This window comes from Ictalurus furcatus, chromosome 6 (assembly GCF_023375685.1).
Source record: "Ictalurus furcatus strain D&B chromosome 6, Billie_1.0, whole genome shotgun sequence".
NCBI classification, from domain to species: Eukaryota; Metazoa; Chordata; class Actinopteri; order Siluriformes; family Ictaluridae; genus Ictalurus; species Ictalurus furcatus.
The window spans coordinates 10,472,044-10,494,012 of NC_071260.1; the positions used below are offsets into that span (position 1 = coordinate 10,472,044).

The window sequence follows — 21,969 nt, forward strand, 5'->3', positions numbered from 1 at the left end:
TCACTAACGACTCGTTTCAGCTGTTCAGAATCGGTTCTTTCCTTCGGGAGTCAATAAATCCGTTTGTCGTGCGCTTTGATTTTTGAAACTTTGCAGACGTTTTTACATTCACAAACAGCTCTATAACACACTACATGAAAGGTAATATCTGAAAAACTATCATAGGTACACTTTAATACTGAACCATGCTGAGACGACGCTAAACATGCGGCCTGTTAACGGTGACGTGATCCACGTGGGAAGAACAATTTACAAACGTACAGCTTTGCTAATAAGACTAACAACAAGCGTCCTTGTTTCTCAAACTGTGAACATGTAGCGGTATGTGCCATCTAAGTTTTTTATATATAACAATCACAAGATCACCGAAGGCGCTCTTTATCCAAAATCTTCTTTAAATAATGTTATAGCAGTGTACTGCTAGCTGTGTTCACCCAAAAATAAGCACTTTATTTACGGTAATGTAACGCTGACTGGATCTATCGATGCGACGCGACACGTTGTTCATGTTAAGAGTACGCTGCCGATTCTTTCGTACTCTCGCGTTGAGCTGTACGAAACAGGAAAATACCGCTAACACGCCGTACCACCCAGTCGCAACCTTTGTCATCTACATGTCAGATCTAACGTTACGGTAAAGGGAAATTCTCTCCCTTTCAGTAACACTCTCACATCTGTTATGAACCGGTGATGAAAAGATATTCCCACGACATAATAACCCGCACCTTCGTTTTTCACGTTTAAATCGTAAACGTTCTCTGTAAGAGGAGGAAGAGGAGGTTCAGTGTACGACTGGAAAGCTTTGTAAATGCCCAAGTTATCGCGTATACGTTCTTCTTTTTCTAACCGCTGAAGTCCTGCGATCATAATTTAACCGTTTCAGGCTCATGAATGGCAGCATTCAGGGTTAAATAAGATTCCACGGAACGTTAGGCTGTGAATTAATACGACGCTCCTGCCTCACGCTCGCAGCGTTCCCAGGATGGGCTCCGGATCCATCGTGACCCTGATATCAGGATAAAGACGAGGGGAAGAATGAACTAATGAAAACGATCATGAGGTGGACAGCACACATTCCCCTTCAGCAAAGAAGAATACACTGCTTCATTTAGGAGGCTCATCACACACACACACACACACACACACACACACACACCCTCTTCAGTAACAGAGGCTTATGAAACACAGTGGCTCGGGTCTGATTTTTTATCTGTTCATATGCAAACATGAGCTTCGCTCCAGTTGGTATGATCAAATGATCCTCCTCGTCTTTTCGCCGGGCTTTTTTTCCACCGACGTTGCTGTCGTGTTCATCAGTTCATCAGAGACGGCTCACACGGACACGAACGATCATCCGAATATTCATTAAAGATGTGTTTAAACATGATTTACAGTCTACCTGCAAGAGCCCCGAATTCCCAGCTATTCCTTGCTGGAAGTGTGTGCGTGGGCATGTTTTAATATCTCGGCGAGGACCAAATGTCCCCCACGTCTGGCAGCGGGTCCCCGTGAGGGAAAACCGCTAGTGCAGATTTCATTTCATAGACTAGAAGAGACGAAAGATTGCTGTTCGGCTTGTGAGTTTGATGAAGGTCGATGTTTAGGTTTAGGTGTAGCGATAGTATGTATTCTGTGTCAGTGGAAGGTCCTGACAAGGATTGTGGGTGTGTGTGTGTGTGTGTGATCTCATCGTGTGCACAACATAATCTCCTATGGTATTGTGTTCAAATCAAGTTTTCACCCAGTGTCAGAGAGTAATGCTTGAACCCACCTGAGGAGCAGGAGATGAGGAACACGCCGAAGGCCAGTTTTGTCGCAGAACCCATTTTCTATAGATTTCTATATAATTGGTCCTTTTGAAAACAAAAACAAGTAGATCCTTTCTTCAGAATCCGACGGGCCTCCAGTAATGTCCCTGTTCGCTCTCTTTACCACTGATCAATCGCTTTAAAACACATCCATGCTGATGGGAGCGAGGGGGGTGGGGTGGGGGGGGGGTGTAGAAATATCCCAAGAATTATAAGAAGTTCACAGTAAAAAACGATCGATTCACTGGATCCCGAGCGATTGACTCGATCGAACGAATCGTTACTGCTTCACACAAAAAAAGATCAGAAAGAGAGACAGAAATCATGTATATGAGAGAGAGAGAAAATGAACACAATAGTAGATTATTTCCGTGTGGGATTAATGCTGATAAGATAGACCACACGATTTGTCGACTACAAATCCCATACTGGATCAAAAACGACTCAACAACAGATCACAATGTGATCCACTTGATGAGGCAAACTGTCACAGCTCACAGCTCAATCTGATCACTTCTCTCTGGGCCAGTTTTCCATAACGAAGGATTAATAACTACAGAACTAGCCGCGTTCATGGTTTCTTTCTCTTTTTTTTTTAATGTGTGTGTACATACATATATAGATATAAAATTATGTACAAAAACACCTCTAAAATGTACACACACACACACACACACACAGAAAAACACACTTATTGGAAAGTCAAGAAGCTTATTCCCTTTCACACGCTGTTAAAACGGACACGGAGGTAGATATATATATATATATATATATATTAGCGTCGGTGATTAAATACAGATAACTGAATAGCTAGAATAAGAACATTTAAATGTAAATAAAAATTTAAAAAAGAGAAAAGAAATAGCTAACGAGGCTAACGAGCTGTATTCACATTCCGCGCGAGCTCTTTTTCTTTCTCTTTTCTATGTCTTCGTTCCGGCTCAACAGAATAACGCTATATATATATATATATATATATATATATGTATATATGTATCTATATTCATATATCACAAATTATACCAGTTTTTTTTTTTTTCAAACAAATATATTTTTTCTCTCGTTTTCTTTTTGAGCCAAAAAAAAAAAATGGTTAAAATGTCGACGCGGAGAAATTTCGACGGCTCGACCGTGTCCGTTTGCCCGAATCGGATTCTTCAGCGACGGTTAGCATGTCCGGCTATCCGAGGGGGGAGAAAACAAGCAGCCTTCTTTAAGAAAAAAAATAAAATAAAAATAAATATATATTCCTCTTGTTTAAAATGATACGCGTCTCGAGTTCGGATAAATCGGTGTCGTTCTCCTGCGTCTCTCTCTCTTTCTCTCTGTCTCTCTCTCTCTGTCTCTCTCTCTCTCTCTCTATCTCTCTCTCTCTCTCTGTCTCCAGTGAAGTGGTTCACACTGTAGGCATTACTGTATATTCAAGATGGCAGCCCGGGCGGGCGGATTGTTTGTGTTTTTTTTTTTTTTTCCTCCCCTGCCCTTCACTTTCCCCTCCCACTGTGTGTACATGGAGCGTCCAGGAATGATTGACGTGACTCCTGGCGAATCATAGAGCGCGAACTAATAACAGAAGCGAATCGTATTCCTGAGAGATCATTTAAGCCCGCCCCCCGTGTTGTCCTGGGGAGGAGCTGAGTGCTCTCTCCTCTCATCTCCTCTCATTCTCTGGGAGAGCACAGAGTAAAGGAGGCGATACCTCACGGAGAGCCTGATACTTTACTATAATGTGTGTGCTATATTAGCTACATATCAGTAAACTACACCATAAAAAGGCCTTAAATATAATAACGTTACGTTGTTATATTACATATCGGGTTCTTAAAAGCACAAAAATATGAATAGTGCTAGTAATTATTGGAAGCGTAAGTAGGGGTTCTCAAACTTTTTGCAGCTATGGACTTGTTTAACTGTAAAAATACATCAAAAAATTTTTACCATGCGACTCATTATTGAAATATGTACCACCTACCAACAGAACACAGCTCTAATATTCCATCCATCTGTGAATTTTCCATACCGCTTATCCTACACAGGGTTGCAGGGAGCCTGGGGCCTATCCCAGAGAACTCGGGGACACCCTGGACAGGGTGCCAACTAATCACAGGGCACAATCGCACCCACACACCCATTACGGACAATTTGGAAATGTCAATCAGACTACACTGCTTGTCTTTGGTCTAGGGGAGGAAACACAAGTACCTGGATGAAACCCATGAAACATGGGGAGAACATGCAAAGTACACAGGGCGGCAGTGGAACCCCCAATCCCAGAGGCGCAAGGCAAATGCCCGCCACAGTACAGTGGATCCGGAGACTATCCCACTGGGTGTAATTTGGGAATACACCCTGGACTGGATGTCACTAGATGTTCCTTCACATGTACCTGTCGTTATGTTTTTGGGAGGTGGAAAGAAACCAGGGGACCTAGAGGAATCCCACAGGGAGAACATGAGAAACACAAACCGTAATCCATGCTCAGGATCAAACCTAGGACTGTGGAGCCATCAGACCACCCTCCAATCGATTGTGGCCAGTCAGACAGGCTAATAACTGTAAGAACGCATCATTAAACAACTTTTATTTCAAGGGTGACTTGTGATTTCTACACAGTAACAACATTTTTTCAATGGACTGGGGTTCCCACTTTGAAACTGGTATAAAGTATCCAAAGGTTGGCCATGCTATACACAGATAAATATAAAGGGTGTCCCAAAGTCAGCCACCACATTACAGTAGCTCTAGCTTTTGGTGCTGGTCAGGCATGTTCACTGTTTTTCTAAGCTCAATTCCAATGCCATTCCCTGTTGAGACAGGTTTGAGCGCCCTAGATATTCTCCAATATAACTCAAAAATGGCAGTTTTTAGTATCCATCCATCCATCCATCTTCTATACCGCTTAATCCTTTTCAGGGTCACAGGGAACCTGGACCCTATCCCAGAGAGCATCGGGTACAAGGCAGGGTACACCCTGGGCACGGTGCCAATCCATCGCAGGGCACACTCACATACACATTCGCACACGCATTCATACACTACGGACACTTTGGACATGCCAATCAGCCTACCATGCATGTCTTTGGACTGGTGGAGGAAACCGGAGTACCTGAAGGAAACCCCCCGCAGCACGGGGAGAACATGCAAACTCCGCAAACACAGAACCACGGGAATCGAATACCCCTGACTCTGGCGGTGTGAGGCGAACGTGCTAACCACTAAGCCATCGTGCGCCCCAGTTTTTAGTATCTATTTCAAGTAATTTGTCATACTTTTCAGTTTGTATTGTTTCAAGTAGGTTGTCTTACACTGTGAATCCTAATTCAGATATGTTTGTGACAGTAGAGTAGTTTTAAAAAAAAAAATTCAATATTCACATACCATGTTTCTAAACAACGTCTTATTACTAATGTCTGCATGTGTCATAATATTTATATTGAGTAATTAATGCACACAAGGCGTGTGATGAACAGTGGCCATTATGCAACGTTATTCAACTGTAATGGGTTTTTTTTTTTAATCGTTTTCCTCCAGAATTAGTCACAGTCAGTTTCAATAATACCTCATTTGACAACATTTTATCTCACTACACGAAGCATCTCTAATAGCTGCTCAAATGTCATCGTAAATATTGAAATTAAGTGGCTCTTAATCTGTTTTTGATTTTATTTTATTTCATTTTATTTTAGTAATCATAAATCAAACCATTGTGTCCAAAATCTATTATGTGCACTCCTGCATATGTGTGTGTGTGTGTGTATGTGTGCGCGCTGATCTACAAATACACATAATCCTCTCTGTTTCAAGCCTCATTACACCAAGTGTTTTCATTGCTGCAAAAAATGCATTAGTCCTGTGCTCTAAGCTCATCCATTTTCTGAGTGTAACGAGTGAACAGAGGCCTTTTAAATGTGTGCTGGGTGGAACACTTTTAAGCATTAATGCCTTCGTGAGATGTGATTGTCAACCTAAACGGGTGGTGACTTTCACAATATCCCTACTAAGCTACTATGAAGGTCGAATGCTGATGGGCACTGATATCGTCCCATCACGTTCTCTCCCACTCTTGATATATAAAACTTTTTTTTTTCTTTCGCTTTTTCCCCCTCTCGGTCTCTCTTGCTTTCTTCTCTCCAGTAAAACCTCAGCGAATTTTAACCAATATTATTAGCTTAGAGTCAATATTTATTCCAAGAGCCACCTTTTATTCTCTAATCCTTACAAATGAACAGTTAATGCTATTCACTATTGACTGCAAGAAACCATTACGATGAAAAATATTTTGCAGATGTTGGCAGGGATTTGACACACTGACATCTTGATGTATTTGGGCTAGGTCCTTGTGCTGCTTTCATTCTTCCCTTATTAGATAGACATGACATGGCAAGTTTGTCTTATCTGAAGGATTTTAGTGTCCGTAAAATGTATTCTGATTTAGATTTAGAGACAATATGCTTTCTCTTTGTGGAGGATTTTGTTCTGTTTGTCTATGGGGTGTAATTAAGCTTTCAGCAAGATGTAATTTGTTCTGAAATAAGAAGGTAATATATGCACAAAGTTCATCCTGGAGGCACGTCATGTTCCTTCGCTATGGAATTCCCCCAAATGAAGGTTGCGCAGCTTATTTACAAAGTGTAACGGCGTTTTTTTTTTTTTTTATAACGTTTCAAGCTTAGGAAATGCTCAGGGTTGAGGCCTACACACTTCACATACACTCTTCTCTAAAAAACAACGCACACGTGATGATAATTTATGTTTGCACTGAAACCTCGGATTGGTTTTCAAACACGGGAAACAAGACCTCTGGTGCATTTGAAAATGGTGGCCTGGGCAATTTGAGGGAAATCTGTATAAAGTTGATCTAATCCCTAGGATGGATGTCCACTATGTGATTGGTTCAACTTGTCATGTTATTAAATGTAGTTTTGCTAAAGCATTTCAAGTGGCACATTGTTTGCTAATATACAGTATGCATTTAATATTGTCTTACAGAACCTTCCAGTATGTTCAAGTGGCTAACAATGTGACAAGTCACTTGTCTTCAGAAACCATATTATCCTGGTCATGGTCATTCTGGAGCTTATCCCTAAAACACTGGGCCCAAGGCAGGAATAGACCTTGAACGGGACAAACATATACTTAAACTCGTTCATATCCAGTATGAATTTAGAGACACTAATCCATCATTTGGCATGGTTTTGGAAAGTGGGATGAAACTGGAGAGCATGAGAAATCCCGGAGCTGTGAGGCATCATTGGTCTCTGCTGTGCCATCATGTTGAATTATTGTGTCATGTTATGTTAAGTGTGGGTTTATAGCTGACATAATAATACGACTGGACTGAAGCTACTACAATGAACGCCTTGTGGAGCGAAGACTTGCACTGAGGGCATTGAGCAAAACATTTGTGTCATGACGGTCATGTTGATAAGTCATATTGTTTGTTTCTTCCTGAGGTCATGCCATGCATGTTTATCACTGTTTCAACACTGGTAAACTAAAGGAACTTTAAGAAAATGTCACATTTTGGCTGACGTCATTAATTGTAGTCATAGTTAAAGTTTTAGTTGACAGAGTTGTCCTTAACATACTGTATATTTATATTTTATATTTTTATATTAGGCTTTAACAGTATGACATGCAGCGAATTTTGTTAATTGCTCAATTCTGTAAAACACAGTGTCTTGCGGACACTGCATTCTGCTCATTTTTCACATTCTCACTCTGAACTGGGATGACTTTTTCACGTTTAGAACATGCCAGAACCTATCTCACCAAATATCTAAGTGGCCTGAACTAAGCACGTGCCTCTTTCATGTGCTCAATTAAGACATCCCATAATGCCGTGTTCACCACGGAACTATTGGCCAGGTGCAAAAATCCAAGAAACCCAGTAACGGCAAATGATTAAATATTTAGGTGGATATTCTCTGTTGTCAGACTAAATAGCTTAAGTATTCTTTCAAGGACGAGATCTGTTTGGAAGGCAAGGCGGTTACGGAGATGAGGTCAACGACAACATGACCCTCGCCTGAAAATTGAGCCCTTAGCTCCTAAGCACCTATCTTTCTGCCTTGTCCAGGTCACAGAGCCGAGGGCCAGCAAATCGCATTATGCGCTGCTCTCTTCAAGCATGTTAAAGCTTAGCCTTTGGCACGTAGTAGGAAAACCTTCGTCCATACTATAAAGCACTATAATTGATCTCTTTAATTCTCGATTTGATTGGTTGCATTAGATAAGTCTCATTACCTTTTTAATCGCATGGCCATCAGGGTTAATGATAAGGAAACTTTCTCTGAAGTTATAAACGAAGAGAAATGTTGGACATTATGTCCTGCTCTTGGGTTTCTTTGATATGGTGGATTAATCCATACAATAGACTTTAGATCATTATCAGTCATTGTCATCATCAGCTCATGCCCCTTCTTTCCGTTATAATGCACACGTCCAACAAAACAGATACATCCATAAAATGTGTGAATCTGGAAACAATTGACAAGAGAGCATCAGTCTTTTTTTTGAAAACGGAGATGCTAAAACCCACAATAAAAACTAAATGAATCTTATTTGACTTACTCTTTTGGATGCAGTGTGATGGAAATATTTTGTGTCTAGTGTGAGATAGCAACCACTTTCATGGTAGGTCTTAATGCATGCACCCAAACACACAAAAAATAACATATATGCAAACTATCTGCCGCACACATACAAAACAAATGATGCTTTCTTTGCCTTTTTTTGACACACCCAGACATTGCGCCAACATTACTGATGAGATGTTCTACATCTCGACAGAAGGAGCAGTTGGGGCTGAGCCCCACTATATATATATATATATATATATATATATATGGGCATGTGCTGATGAACTTCTTTCATCATGATAATTTGCATCAAATATTTCAGAAATTGCTGACTGCACACAAGACAGTGGATTATAATTTTTTTTGCCAAACTGCCTTGTCTCACATTCCGTAATTTAGTTCTTTAACCTTCATCTATCCAGGTCAAACACATGGCTCGCTTATTTCCTGATTCACCATGTTGCTGGGCATGTAGGAGAAACAGCAAGGCTGTTTAATTTTACAAGTCACTAAGGGCCTATGTACCATTTCCTCCTCTTTAATATGCAAGTTCCCCTTTAAAAACCTTGTCACTAAGTGCCATGTTCAGAGGCATAACAAATCGAGGAAGGAAACCTAAACCTTGAGCTCCTCTAGTATTCACTCAACATTTGATATAGCCAGAAATCCTCCAGTTCTTCCTGCATCGTATGAAATATTTAATATACAAATATATAAATATGTAAAAATAGACAACCATTATATAGAGTATACTACAGTGTGTTGTTAGGTTGTGATAATAGGCTAACTATGACAAAGGAAAAGGCAGAAAATCAATTTTGACATCATTGGACCTTTTGAACTTTGGACTAGAAGATACAGTATATCGTATGTTGATATGGATCTTAAATCTGAATTTTTCCTTTTTTTAAATTTGTTTTTTTTTAATTTGATGTAAACAAATCCACTGAATACATGACCTCCTACAGCCTCAGAAGCTCTTTGCTTGCACATTGGTCTGAAACAGTTTGTTTCCCTGGAAACTTGGTGTATTTTATCTATCTTTTGAATATTTGTACAAAGTGATCGCGAAAAAGCTAAACACTCCATTATATTTTTAGATTTGCAAACCGTTTTGTATGTATGCTAATTAGTCCGAGTAATATCTAATCATTCCTTGCAGCTAAATGCAAAATCAATTAAGGATAACTGCACACAGACAGTCTTTTTTAGTTGGCTGACAAGACTCCTGGTTTGCTCTTTATTCGCTGTACGTACACACAAGCCAAAGTCCATTTCGTCCCAGCCGTTGTGCAAAACAGAACCGCGTGGAGTTTCCTCCCTGGGTTAAAGTGTTACATGAATCCTGGACAATAATTAAACAGCAATGAACACAATACACAGGGACCATAAGCAATAGATGCATAATACACAACACAAGGTAATATCCAGACAAACATTAGACACTATAAAGCTTGGACATTAAACACTGTTCATTTCGATATGAGCAATATATATATGATATATAAAATTGGATAGAGATTGAACTTGGCTTGGCACATGGATGTCAGACTCCAGGTTTGAAAGACCAGAACACAAACAACAAAGTTTAACATTTTACTTTATTGAGCACAACAGACTATCATCACTTGATTATGGTCAAAGAGGTTTCAGATGAACAGAGATTTATGTGAGTGACACAGGAAGATTGGACATGTGCCTGCTGAGCTCTAATCTCTGTAATATTACTCTTCATGTGGACATGTGCTATAGAGGGAAAAAAAACACAGCAAGGAAAAAAAGGGTGAGTGGGAGTCTGTAGGCGTCTGAGAAGAAAAGTGTGTTTGTTTGATAGATAAGAAGGGAGAGAGCATAGTGTGAATGCAGACAGTTTGCAGTATAATTTGCAGGAATTGTGTACGTTCTCTCTCTCTCTCTCTCTCTCTCTCTCTCGCTCTCTCTCGCTCTCTCTTGCTGTGTGTGTTTTGAATAAAAAGTACAATACACTCTTAGGAAAAAAATCTCAACCTAGATCCCTTAAGGGGTGTCTGACTTGAACTACATGTCATATCATGATTTCCCCATTCGCATCATGGTTACCATGGTGACAAACACCACATGCTTTTTGTTTTGGCTCCCCCCCCAGGTCACACCGCTGTCTTTTCATTGGTGCATTTCCCATTCCCATCATTGTGTGCACCTGTTTCTTATTACCTAATTAGCCTTTTTTATTATTATTATTTCTAATTAGTTTGATTATTTCTTCCATGCTGCTTCTTTGTCTTGTTGCAATGTCTTGAGTACATTTTGGCATCTATTTTGTATCTCGGTCTTTTGAGTCTTTGCCCTGAGCTTGTTTCCTCTATGTTTATTAATGGATTATCTGGAACTAACTCTAACCACTACTATGATGATAGAGTATAACGTTAATGATTGTTGGAAAAGCCCTTAATGAAGCTCAACCCGAGCTTACACATTTGTGTTCTGTCTCCGAGAGCGAAGTCTCCAAGTAGAAATCCGTTTTGAAACTAATAACCCCTTCATTATCCAAAAGACCCTTCAAAGGACTGCTGGGTTTTTTTTTGTTTTTTTTTAAGTACACGTATACTTGCTTGCCAGATTATACATATACTTATAGTAGTTCATCTGTTACTACGTCACTGTCTGGTACTGGCAAGGGTCCACCATAGTACCATTACTAACCGTTACTGACGTTGGGGTGTTATAGCAGTGTCACGGACATCATAGTGCAAAGAACAATCCACCACCCAAACATCTGGTCAGTGGTGGTCAGTAAATGGTCTACAGCCAGTAATTGTATACTGAAAAAGTAGTTGTACCTGATAAAAGGGTGTACCTGATAGAAGGGACAGTAAATGTTGGTAAACTAGGTATAGTTAGTACACTGTAAACAGAGTATAAATAGGTATAAATGCACGTATATTCACATAATTACCACCTTTAAAAAAGAACAAAACCTGAAACCTTATCACCCCAAGATTGATTACGTCCTAATTACGGTCTCATTTTCCAAGTACTACTGACTTTATATTTCTGCGGAATGGCCTGAGGGTGGTGCTTTACTGTGAACTCTTGAGAAGCAGACAGGTCTTAATAATTAGATTCACTTCCCTATATGGAATGCTACAGGGTCAGTGTCTGGTGCACGAGGAGGGAAAGCAAATTTTAAAAGACGTCTTCTGTGGTGTAAAAAAACAGCCTTTGAAAAGGTAGGGTATGGGCTGATGTGTGAGAACCGCCTTTCGGTAACACCGCATACTATGCTTTTAAGGGTTTTGTTGGAAGACGGAGCTCAAACTGTAGGACTGCGACTGTTGGGCCCTTGAGCAAGGCCCTTAACCCTCTCTGCTCCAGGGGCACTGTATCGTGGCTGACACTGTGCTCTGACCCCAGCTTCCTGACATGCTGGGGTATGCGAAGAAAAGAATTTCACTGTGCATATGTATATATGACCAATAAAAGAGACTCGTTATAAACTGTGGTGACAAAAGTTTCATTCTGAAATGAATTTTTTGTCACGGTATGAACTGTTCCACATCCTCTCCAAGCCCTTCTGTTAGGTATTTAAGAAGGGGTAGAACTGACCAGGGGTGGAGTTAGTGATTTGGGGGCCCTAGGCAAAATGTAGGAATGGGGCCCTCATTTCAGAGTTTTAACATCGATATTTAAATTTTCAGCACATGTTATTTAGCATTAATAGCAATAATCAGGGATGAACCGGGACCAAGAAGTGGCCCTGGACTTTCCGGCCCATAGCGGACAGCCACACCCGGAAAATAGGCAAACAGAAACAGAAGAACATTGTGACGAAGTATATAAAACAATCAAGACAGCATGTTAGGAAGTCAGAGGGCATCATCTGGGTGCAGTGTAGGAGAGCTGCACAACTCAATCAGGACTGAAACGTTATATTTTAACACGAACATCAATCCACATCTAATCATTTTACCCTCCAAAAATAGACCACTACTACTACTACTACTACAATATAATACATTTTATTTTCTAATATTAATATTATGAAATTCATCTTGATATTAGGCCTATATTAATAAATACGTCTATTTCACTATGAGCAATAACCAAGAACAAACAATAAGCCACTGTATGGTACAGTAGGACAGCAGCTTATTAAAATATTCCTCTTTTTCTAAATTGTGGTAATATTTAAACATGTTTATTTGAAGTAGCACTGAACATGAATCCACATCTGAATGGCTCATTATCATTATTATCATTATGTGACATTAAACTCACATATGATCATGTCTGCAGACTTCAGCTTCATTTGGACGGGGGGGGGGGGGGGGAGCGAGAGAGAGAGAGAGAGAGAGAGAGAATGAACCCTGCTGAGAAAGAGAGAAAGAAAGAAAGTGAGAGAGAGAGAAAGAGAGCGAGAGAGAGTGAATCCTGCTGCCTGTCTCGACCTCGCTGTTCTTTGGCTGTAATGTTAGAGCCTTGCCTTCACGCCAAAGGCAAAATCTGTTAATTAAAACACTTCACAGGCTTTGATAAAAACTTTTTGCTTTCCTCCCGCTTTCTCCTTTGTTCATAACCACTTTCTTCGCTTCACTTTTTGCTGTCTGTACACTACACGTGACGTCACCGGCGTTTGCACGAGTTACTTTATTCCTGAATCATTTCCGCAGATACGCTCATAAATTAATCATTCTGTTGGCATTTTAGCTATGGGTTTTTTTTTATTTTTTAAAAAAAAAAACATAATTAATTAGCGAAAAGTCAAAACACAACTTTCATAACCATAAGTTTATGCAGCGTTTTGGGGGCCCTTGGTAGGTCGGGGCCCCAAGGTAATTACTGACCTTTGCCTAATGGTAAAGCCCACCCTTGATACCAACTAACATGATTAATAAAGAGCCCAGATGATGTCACTCACTTGCGAATAATACCACCCCCCGTCTCAGATGCAAAAGGGAAAAAGACGCCGCCTGTGTGGACAGGTGGATTAAAACCATTTCTTTTTGTTTTGGGATCATCATTACCACTGGATAAAGACAAAAAACTTGAACGAAAACTCCTGTGTTGGATGGAGAAGGCGGGACATCCACGCTGCAGGTCGCCGGGCCGGAGTGACGTCAGGGAAGGTGCAGGTGCGTGGCCTTTCTCTGGGAAGTTGTTCGCACGCACGCAGGTTAGGACTGACTCCCGTGTCATTTTGCATCACGCAGGGAAAATTATTTTGGTATTAAGACAGATTATTATAAACCTAAAACCCCTAGTTGGTTGTAATAGTGAGATTTCATTAATCTATCTATATCTGCTTTAGTGGCCTGCTAACTGCAGCTTGAACTCCTCCATTGGCTGAGCTACTCCGCCACAGCTGAAAACAAAAACCTAGGAAGCCTAATGAATGTGCCAAGTAGAGCAGCAGCCAAAGTCCTGGAGTCCGGCAGATGACCGAGGCGATGGAGCCACAGTGATAAATTCCTCACAGCATGGCCATGTCTGTCACCAAACACCCTGCTCTAGTCACCATTTTCACTTTATTATTGTTCTTCTGATGGAGGGATAGTAGGACAGCAGCATGACCCCATACAACTGTCCCTTTCCAGTACACTCTGATGATATCCATACAGGTATTCAGTTGGGACAATGATCTTCAGCTGCTTAAATCTTCATGTTTTTTTCCCCCATAATCTTGTTCCTGCACTCTTAGAAAAAGGATAAATCTGGAACATTTGAACCTTTAGCCTATAACTAGACTGATGTATTTCAATCTTCCTCAGTTCTGGAATTTCTTTCCATTTTGGCACAGTGTGTTACTGGGTAAGCGCTTTTAACCAACTTCATGCTGTTGAAAAAGTTCTATTTGAGTGTTGATTTGATTGAACAGGGTTTACAGTAATTAGGCCTGGTTGTGTCTAGTCCAGCTGAATCCCATTATGAATGCATATAAATGGGGAATTAGTAACTATGGAGCAAATACTTTTTCACACAGGTCCAGTTGGTATTGGATACCTTTTTTGCTTCAATAAATAACATTATCATTTAAAAACTGTATTTTTGTTTACTCAGGTTGCCTTTGTTTTATCTTCGATTTTGTTTTAATTTCTGAAATAGTGTGATATACACAAAAACAGAAGAAATCAGGATGGGGCAAATACTTTTTCACAGCACTGTATGCAGAGTGTCTATATAGCATATATAGACTATACAGTATAGTAATTGTCCTCATACACATTCTGTGAGGATAAGGTGAAACCATAGTTATGTCACAGTGAATGGGAACTTGGAGTCATGTGAAAAAATAATTATACCCCATGGAAACTGTTTGATTTTTTGAGATATTTGGACTCGCAAACATTCGATTATCTTTGAAACAGGGCCTATAAATGCAGTTGATATACCTGAACAAAACCACAAGGAAAATTTTTCAATCATTTATTCAACAGGAATATCAATAGATGTGATATTCTTCTGTGGAAAAAGTAAGTACACCCTTGGCCTCAGAAGGTAGTTTTTTGACCACTCTTCCATGCAATATTTTTTCAGTTGCAGGATGTTTGAGGGTTTTTTTTTTGCACGTACTGCCTGTTTCAAATCCCCCCACAAAATTTCAATGGGATTCAGATCCGGGCTTTGACTAGGTCATTCCGTTACCCTCCATTTCTTCTTTTGGGCCATTCCTTGGTGGATTTGCTCGTGTGATTAGGATCATTATCCTGCTGAAATGTTCAACTTCAACTTTCAGACTGGTGGCTTCACATTATCTTGAAGCACTCTTTGATATGATGCAGAATTCATGGTTGAATCAATGAGTGCAAGCTGTCCAGTCCCTGAGGCAGTGAAGCAACCCCAAACCATAACTTTTCCACCACCGTGCTTTACAGTTGGTATGAGGCGCTTCTTCTGAAAAGCTGTCTTTGGTCTGCACCAAACATGTCTGCTGTTACTGTAGTCAAACAACTCTATCTTTGATTCGTCCAGAGCACATTATTCCAAAAGGCCTGGTTTTTGCCTATATGCTCATTGGCTGTTGTCTTGCAAAGGCTTTTTCCTGGCACGTCTCCCATGCAGGTCAAATTTGTACAATCTCTTTCTGATTGTAGAAGCTTGCACTTTGACACCAACAGCTGCAAGACTTACTAACAGATCCTGTGATGAAATTTTGGGGTTCTTGGAGATTTCTTTTTGCATCAGATGGTCTGCTCTTGGACTGAATTTGCTGGGACGTACAGTCCTGGACAAATTGGCAGTCATTTGAAATCTGTGCCATTTGGAGATTATTTTTTCCTTACAGTGGAATGATGTATTTCAAATAATTTGGAGATCTTTTTCAATCCCTTGCCAGACTCATAGGTGTCCACAATGCTTTTTCTGAAGACCTTACAGAACTCTTTAGATCTTGGCATGATTACTCCACACACCTCAATAGCAAAGGGAACACCAGACGTTAGTGTTGACACATGAGAGGGGTATAAATAAGACAGGTTCCACCTGCACTCCCTAAGCAGCTTCTAATCACTGGCACCCGATCTTGAACATCTGATTTCTAATTTTAGGGATTTGAAGGTGTGATTTAAATGTAGCATTGTACTTACTTTTTTCCATGTCACTGATCTGTTTTTTTTTTTTTTTAAATTTAAATAGTGAAAATTACTACAAAATGTCAATTTTGTATGTCATTTGATAGTGTATCAACTTTATTAATAGGCACTGTTACAAAGAGGATCAAATGTGTGCTTGCCCACATATGTCAAACAAAACAATTTCCATGGGGTGTACTTATTTTTTCACATGACTGAAAAACCATTCGATCGGTCTGGGGAATCATTTGAGCCGATCTTTTGCGTTTGTCGAAACCGTTATACCTGACTTGTGTGGAATTGAGAGAATGTCAGTTGGGATGTTGTTCATCGTGATGTCACTTTCGTGCTTGCCACTGTCCTAGAAATCATGGTTCTGTGCTTTTGAACAAACTGTAAATCCCCTGTAATATCACTTCTGTTCCTTGAACATTCGTCACTAGAAAACATTCTTCGCCACTTTGTATAGAGACTGATGTTTCCATAACATCACAAACAGCACACACAAAACCCACACTGATTTTGTCAGCTTGACGTCTGAGGACCTGCATGCTATCCTGTGCCCTTTAAGGCTAGCAGATAACCCCCTGCTGTAGTGTCATCCCACGCTTCCTTGAACTGGCAGGGAGTCTATAGCTCTGTTAATTTCACCCGGTGGTCTCTTAACACAAAGTGCTGGCTGATTTGATCGTTACACCTTCATGCCTGGAGAGCTGGAGGCAACAACATTAGGCTGTCAGGATGGAAGCACAAGATCTCTCCACTGTACCTGAGATAGGAACGTTTCTGAATCCAAAGGTCGCTGCATGGAGGAAGCACATCATATTGTTTGTGTAAGGCAATGGAACAGGATGTGGTTTGGCTGGCATCTGAAGCAGAAGTTATTATTGAAACAGAATGAAATGTTGAGATCTAGGTTTGACTGCTCAAGTTAAGACTTTGGCCACTTGAGGCATAAGGGGACAGTTCTTGCGATGACTCATGTGTTCTGAAGTTTCATGGGAAATGACAATCACACCCACTTGAGAAAATGTTAAAATGTTACTTCTGATTTATTTTTATAACATTTACACCACCTTCCTTTGAGATTGAAACTAATTCCATATATGGGCCCATTGCTAATCATTCAACCCAACCAAACATGCCTTAGATGTTGTTGTTGTTGTTGTTGTTGTTGTTGTTGTTTGACCTAACTACAGTGTTAATCTGCGTTTTCTAAAATTTTCCTTTCCCTATTTCTTTTGCTAACTGTTAATGATCTTACAATGTACAGCTGAGGTGAATTTATTAATTTATTTCTTTTTAAATGTGTTGTGAAAAATCCACTACACAGTTTTTGGTCTCTCTGCCATCAGCGTTAAAGAAACAGGGCAGAATACTGGTAAACCAAGTTGTCTGCAATTTCCTAATAAATAATAAAGAATGGTGAGATAAATAGACTTTGCCAGATTTGGCTTCGCAGCATCATTCGGTTTACGGGGGAAAAAACAAACAAACAAAGGTTAGGAGTACTTGAGCAGATCGCACCAAAGCAAACTCTTTTGTTTACTCGTTAGCGTCTGCATTTCTTTCTGGCCTCTGCATTTCCTACTAGTCATTCTGCCCTTTCCTTTATAATTTGATCCTTCCTTACAGTGAGTGAAACTCCCTGTTGTTACTTCCCCCACTTTTCCAGCTCCAGCGAAACACACTAGCAGCACCAAAGCGCTAGCGGTTCTGCGTGGGCGCCCGGCTAATGGCCTCTCTCCAGCAATTAAAAAGCCACTTCATTTCATCTCTCTCGCTCATTGTTATCAGTGATAACTCTTTAATGCAGCCATTCAGCGCACCCTCTCTCAGGACACGACGATTTCCACATGGCTGGAAAACGACCGTCTTACAAACGCGTTCGATGTCCGTCCTACGGGTTTTTAATGCGGGTCTCCAATGGCAATACTCGTCCGTCATGTCATCAGAGAGAATAATCAGATAGCCGTAATAGCTTTATGCGCTGAGTGGGGGGTGAAATTGCACTTCAGTGCACTTTTTCTTCCTGCTGCTATCTCAATAGGCCACTTTGCAGTTTTGTGACAATGGACGAACAAGAGAGGATAATGGATAATGAATGTCAATTCGCTGCTTGAAAAATGTCTTTACTGCGCTGTTCAACATGTCCATAACTTGTACCGTGTTTAGCAGTCATTTCTGAATGGGTTTTAGTGCTCAGTCAATCCAAATGCAGGAACTTTGGAAGCAGCCACAGTTCTTCATAACCACTGTACCATATTACTCACTTGATCGCTCTTAAGGGGATCTTTTTCTTCTATTTACTCTTTTAAGGACATTAAAAATCTTAGAGGAACATGATGATGATGATGAATGCGATCCTTTTGATGGTCTACAGTCTTAACGTGAACTTCTCATCTACGTACTGTAAGTATCATTCAATCCTCTCGTTTATTTTTCACACTAAACAAAATACAGCATAGCATTACTGGCAAGAGTTTTCGACTTGCACAGCATAACCATACTGCAGCTCCCAGCTCTGCTTGCCAATGTTAACCAAACTGCCAAGAATCAGTTTATCGCTTCCTCAAAAAAAAGGACACCTCACCCACACACCAGTAGTGCTGTCTTAGAATGTGCTTCCTCTTTGGAAACATTACATCACCCATGGACCCATGGAAAAAACAAATGCAGGAGGTTTTAATATACTCTCTCTGAGTCGCTATGTTGGAGAATAATCTGTCTTTGACATAAACAAAGTATTTCGCATAAATAAAAACCCTGCCTCGGTTTTGGCAGTTAAACCCCCGTTTCCTGTAATCTGATTCTATGCCTATTAGCATAGATTATATCCCCAAGCTCTGAAAGAGGCTATAACGCTGAATTATGAAATGTGAGCTTTCAATGTTTTCAAGCTTGTCACGAAGGAAATTTTTAACCTACTGTCTATTGAGGGAAGCTTTATGCGGACAACTCGTCAGAAAGAGGCTGTGTAACAAGAACCACTTTCCCATTCTAAAATACTCCAGGGATTATTGCTGATCCAGGCTACGGCTTTGGGAGGGGAAAGGTCTCAGTGAAACACTCTGCTAGAGTGAAAATGAGAATTTTCGGAGGCTTAATTGATGTTAACTGCCATGTGATGCTGTACTAAAGAGGACTTTGCTCATACTGCAGTTGTTTTTTTTTTTTTCCTTTTTTTTTTTTTTAGTGAACACTCCACTTACATAAAAGCCCTATAACGCCCTTTGATGCAAGCAGTTTTTTAATGACTTGAAAGAATCTGTCCTATTATTATATTCGACAAAATGCTCATATTCTAAAGAACCAAAGCGACGGATGTCAACATCGTCATTCATGCCATGATATAATTATCCAGTTAGGAAACTATTTCGGGCTATTGAACAATCCTGCCTGTCTACATAGCTCAACTGTAAGCAGATTATTTCATGACGAGTTTAAATATCGTGCACAAAGTCACATCATAATTTCCATCACTATTAATGCTAAGCATGTACATTGCTGATTTGGGCTTAGATGCTACATTGTTTCTCATTTAGCATTTTGATTGTTTTAGCTGGAAGATTAGTCAAGGGAAAGATGCACTAATGCTCGACGAACCCTACAGATCTAGTGAGCTTCGTGATCTGCTGTCCTCCAGTTGATTGTAGATTACATCTGCAGACTATAAACTTTTTATACCCTTCGAGCCAAGTGTCGCCTTATACACGTCGGCAATTAAATCATTAATTTGTGTGGAAAATAAAAGACCTGTAGGGTTCGTTTTGTATTAGTGTGTCTTTCCCTTGACTAATCTTCCAGCTAAAACAATCAAAATGCTAAATGAGAAACAAGCTGAACTGTGTAGCATGTAAACCCAAATCAGCAACGTACATGTTTAGCATTAATAGTGATGAAAATTATGATGACTTTGCGCATGAATTATTCATAGACATTTATGGCCATCCAGTCATGACATGTTTTCCAGTCAACTACGCATACACTCATAAATATCTACCTGCTTTATAAACAAGTAAAAGTATTATGAAGTTTGGAAGTACTTAAGATCAAAATATTACCCAAATTAATGTAAAGGATTATTAAAAACCACCAGTTTTATGTCTTCCAAAAGCTGGTGCACGTATTGTGTGTGTGTGTGTGTGTGTGTGTGTGTATTAAAAAAAAAAAAAAAAGATATATAATGCCTGAAAAGAGCAACAGAAATTTCTAAGTTCAAGCACACTAACCAGAAAAGAGAGTCAATTAAACAAGATGGCTACGTATTTATATATAAAAAAATATATTAAAAATTCTCAAAACCATCCTTGCATGATTTTTACAAAACTAATCAAAATGGATCTACCATCTCTCAGGGGAGTGAAATAAAGCGCTAAGCCTATATTCTACTGCCTTTACTTCCATCTGGACGAGTTCATGTTTTCGTCCCACATGGCCCGTTCCCAACTGTTATACACATTTGTCTGTCTTGCAGAGTGGTCCAAATTACTACAAGAAACCTGGGAAGGAAATGAAGGTAAATAACATTAACTAAATGGTTTCGATGATTATATTCACGTCCATACTGTAACCTGTTCTTGTACCGAGTTCCTCAACGGTTCTTTCGATAGTTCTGCACTTCCTGAAAGGCTTCTCCATTCCTGATTGAGGAAACAGCACATAGAAACTTTCCCTCAGAGAGACTAGCGGAAGAATTATACTGCTTTAGATTAAACCCCGTCTCTTCTAAAGGTCTCAACTGGCTTCCACGACCAAAAACATGATGGAAATGGACTTTCTGAATGCGAATGAGTTGTTTGTCGTGTCATGTACATGGCAGCTTGGGTGAACTGTAATTGGTCATTACGAACAAGGTGTGAACTAGCTGATTTGTTCCAGATATTACATAGCTAATCTCGCTACTCTCGACCATCAATTTATTTAATGGTCTCATGTCCATATCAGGGGTTTAGTAATTATTGTAGCACGATTGCTTCACACCTCCGTGGTTGGAGGTTCGAATCCTGCCTCCGCCTTACGTGCACGGAGTCTGCGTGTTCTCCCCGTACTTCGGGGGTTTATTCCAGGTACTCTGATTTCCTCCCCCAGTCCAAAGCCACGTTTTGTAGGTTGATCGGCATTTCTAAATTGTCCGTAGTGTGTGAACGTGTGTGAAATTGTGCCCTGCGATGGGTTTGCACCATGTTCAGGGTGTCCCCCACCTTATGCCCTGAGTTCCCTGGGATAGGCTCCAGGTTCTCCCACGACCCTGTGTAGGATAAGCGGTATGGAAAAGGGATGGATGGATGTCCATACTACTGGCCTATTTAATTTTCTTTTCCTTTTATGTTTTATATTTAGAAATATGGATCAAAACATGACATGTGTTCTATCATTCGTTTGATCTTTTCCCACAGCTCTTTCTTGTCAGTCGTGGAAATTGTCTCAAATGTTTAATAGCACCACCTGCTATTAAACATGCTGCTATGATATTGGATCACTCGTCAGAGATGGCTAATCTGAACCTGCATGAAGTATGAAGGCTTATAAGGTGTTTTTGTCTTGGCACAAACCCTCGCAGATTTGGTCTCCGCATTGGTCGCCAGATTAAAATGATGATGATGATGATGATAATAATAATAATAATAATAATAATTTGAAACACAACAGCTCTTCCCACATCGGGTTAATTTGACTCCTTCAGCAAGCTTCTAAGCACAAACTCTTTGCTGAAAACGAATCCTGACAGGCTCCCTTGATTTGTCTCTCAAGCAAAGCCAGCATCTGATTCTCTTTTAATCCTGACTCATCGATCAACCACCACTTTCGTCTTGATAAAAGAGCCATTTCTCAAGTCCCTGTTTCTTTCTCTCCACCCCCCACCCCCCCCACCCCTCCTTACTCTCTTGCAGCTTGTTGAACATTAGATCAATCTGCAACAGGGCCGTTTTGTCAGAAGTATGACAGCAGGCATGATTGTATCTAAATCGAATGGAGCATACCATAGCACTCCCCTGTGAAGTCCGGTGCCAAGCAGAACGGATCAATTTG

The 21,969-nt window shown here is 40.2% G+C and overlaps 1 protein-coding gene and 1 long non-coding RNA gene across 4 annotated transcripts in view; one reads left to right on the forward strand and one right to left on the reverse strand.

Moving 5' to 3' along the window:
• Positions 1 to 3,234, reverse strand: part of acvr2aa (activin A receptor type 2Aa) — a 51,829-nt gene extending 48,595 nt beyond the window's left edge. For 2 of the 3 annotated variants that reach the window (XM_053626490.1, XM_053626489.1), the window contains exon 1: positions 1,772 to 3,232. In XM_053626490.1, the coding sequence (XP_053482465.1) occupies positions 1,772 to 1,826 (55 nt within the window). In that variant the 5' untranslated portion in view covers positions 1,827 to 3,232. Of the gene's footprint in view, positions 1 to 1,771 lie in introns of all 3 variants that reach the window. The other variant, XM_053626491.1, reaches the window with a different exon arrangement.
• Positions 1 to 21,969, forward strand: part of LOC128608618 (uncharacterized) — a 101,198-nt gene that overhangs the window by 49,161 nt on the left and 30,068 nt on the right. Inside the window, exon 2 of the long non-coding RNA XR_008386097.1 lies at positions 18,256 to 18,348. This is a non-coding gene — a long non-coding RNA (uncharacterized LOC128608618). The remainder of the gene's footprint in view (positions 1 to 18,255; positions 18,349 to 21,969) is intronic.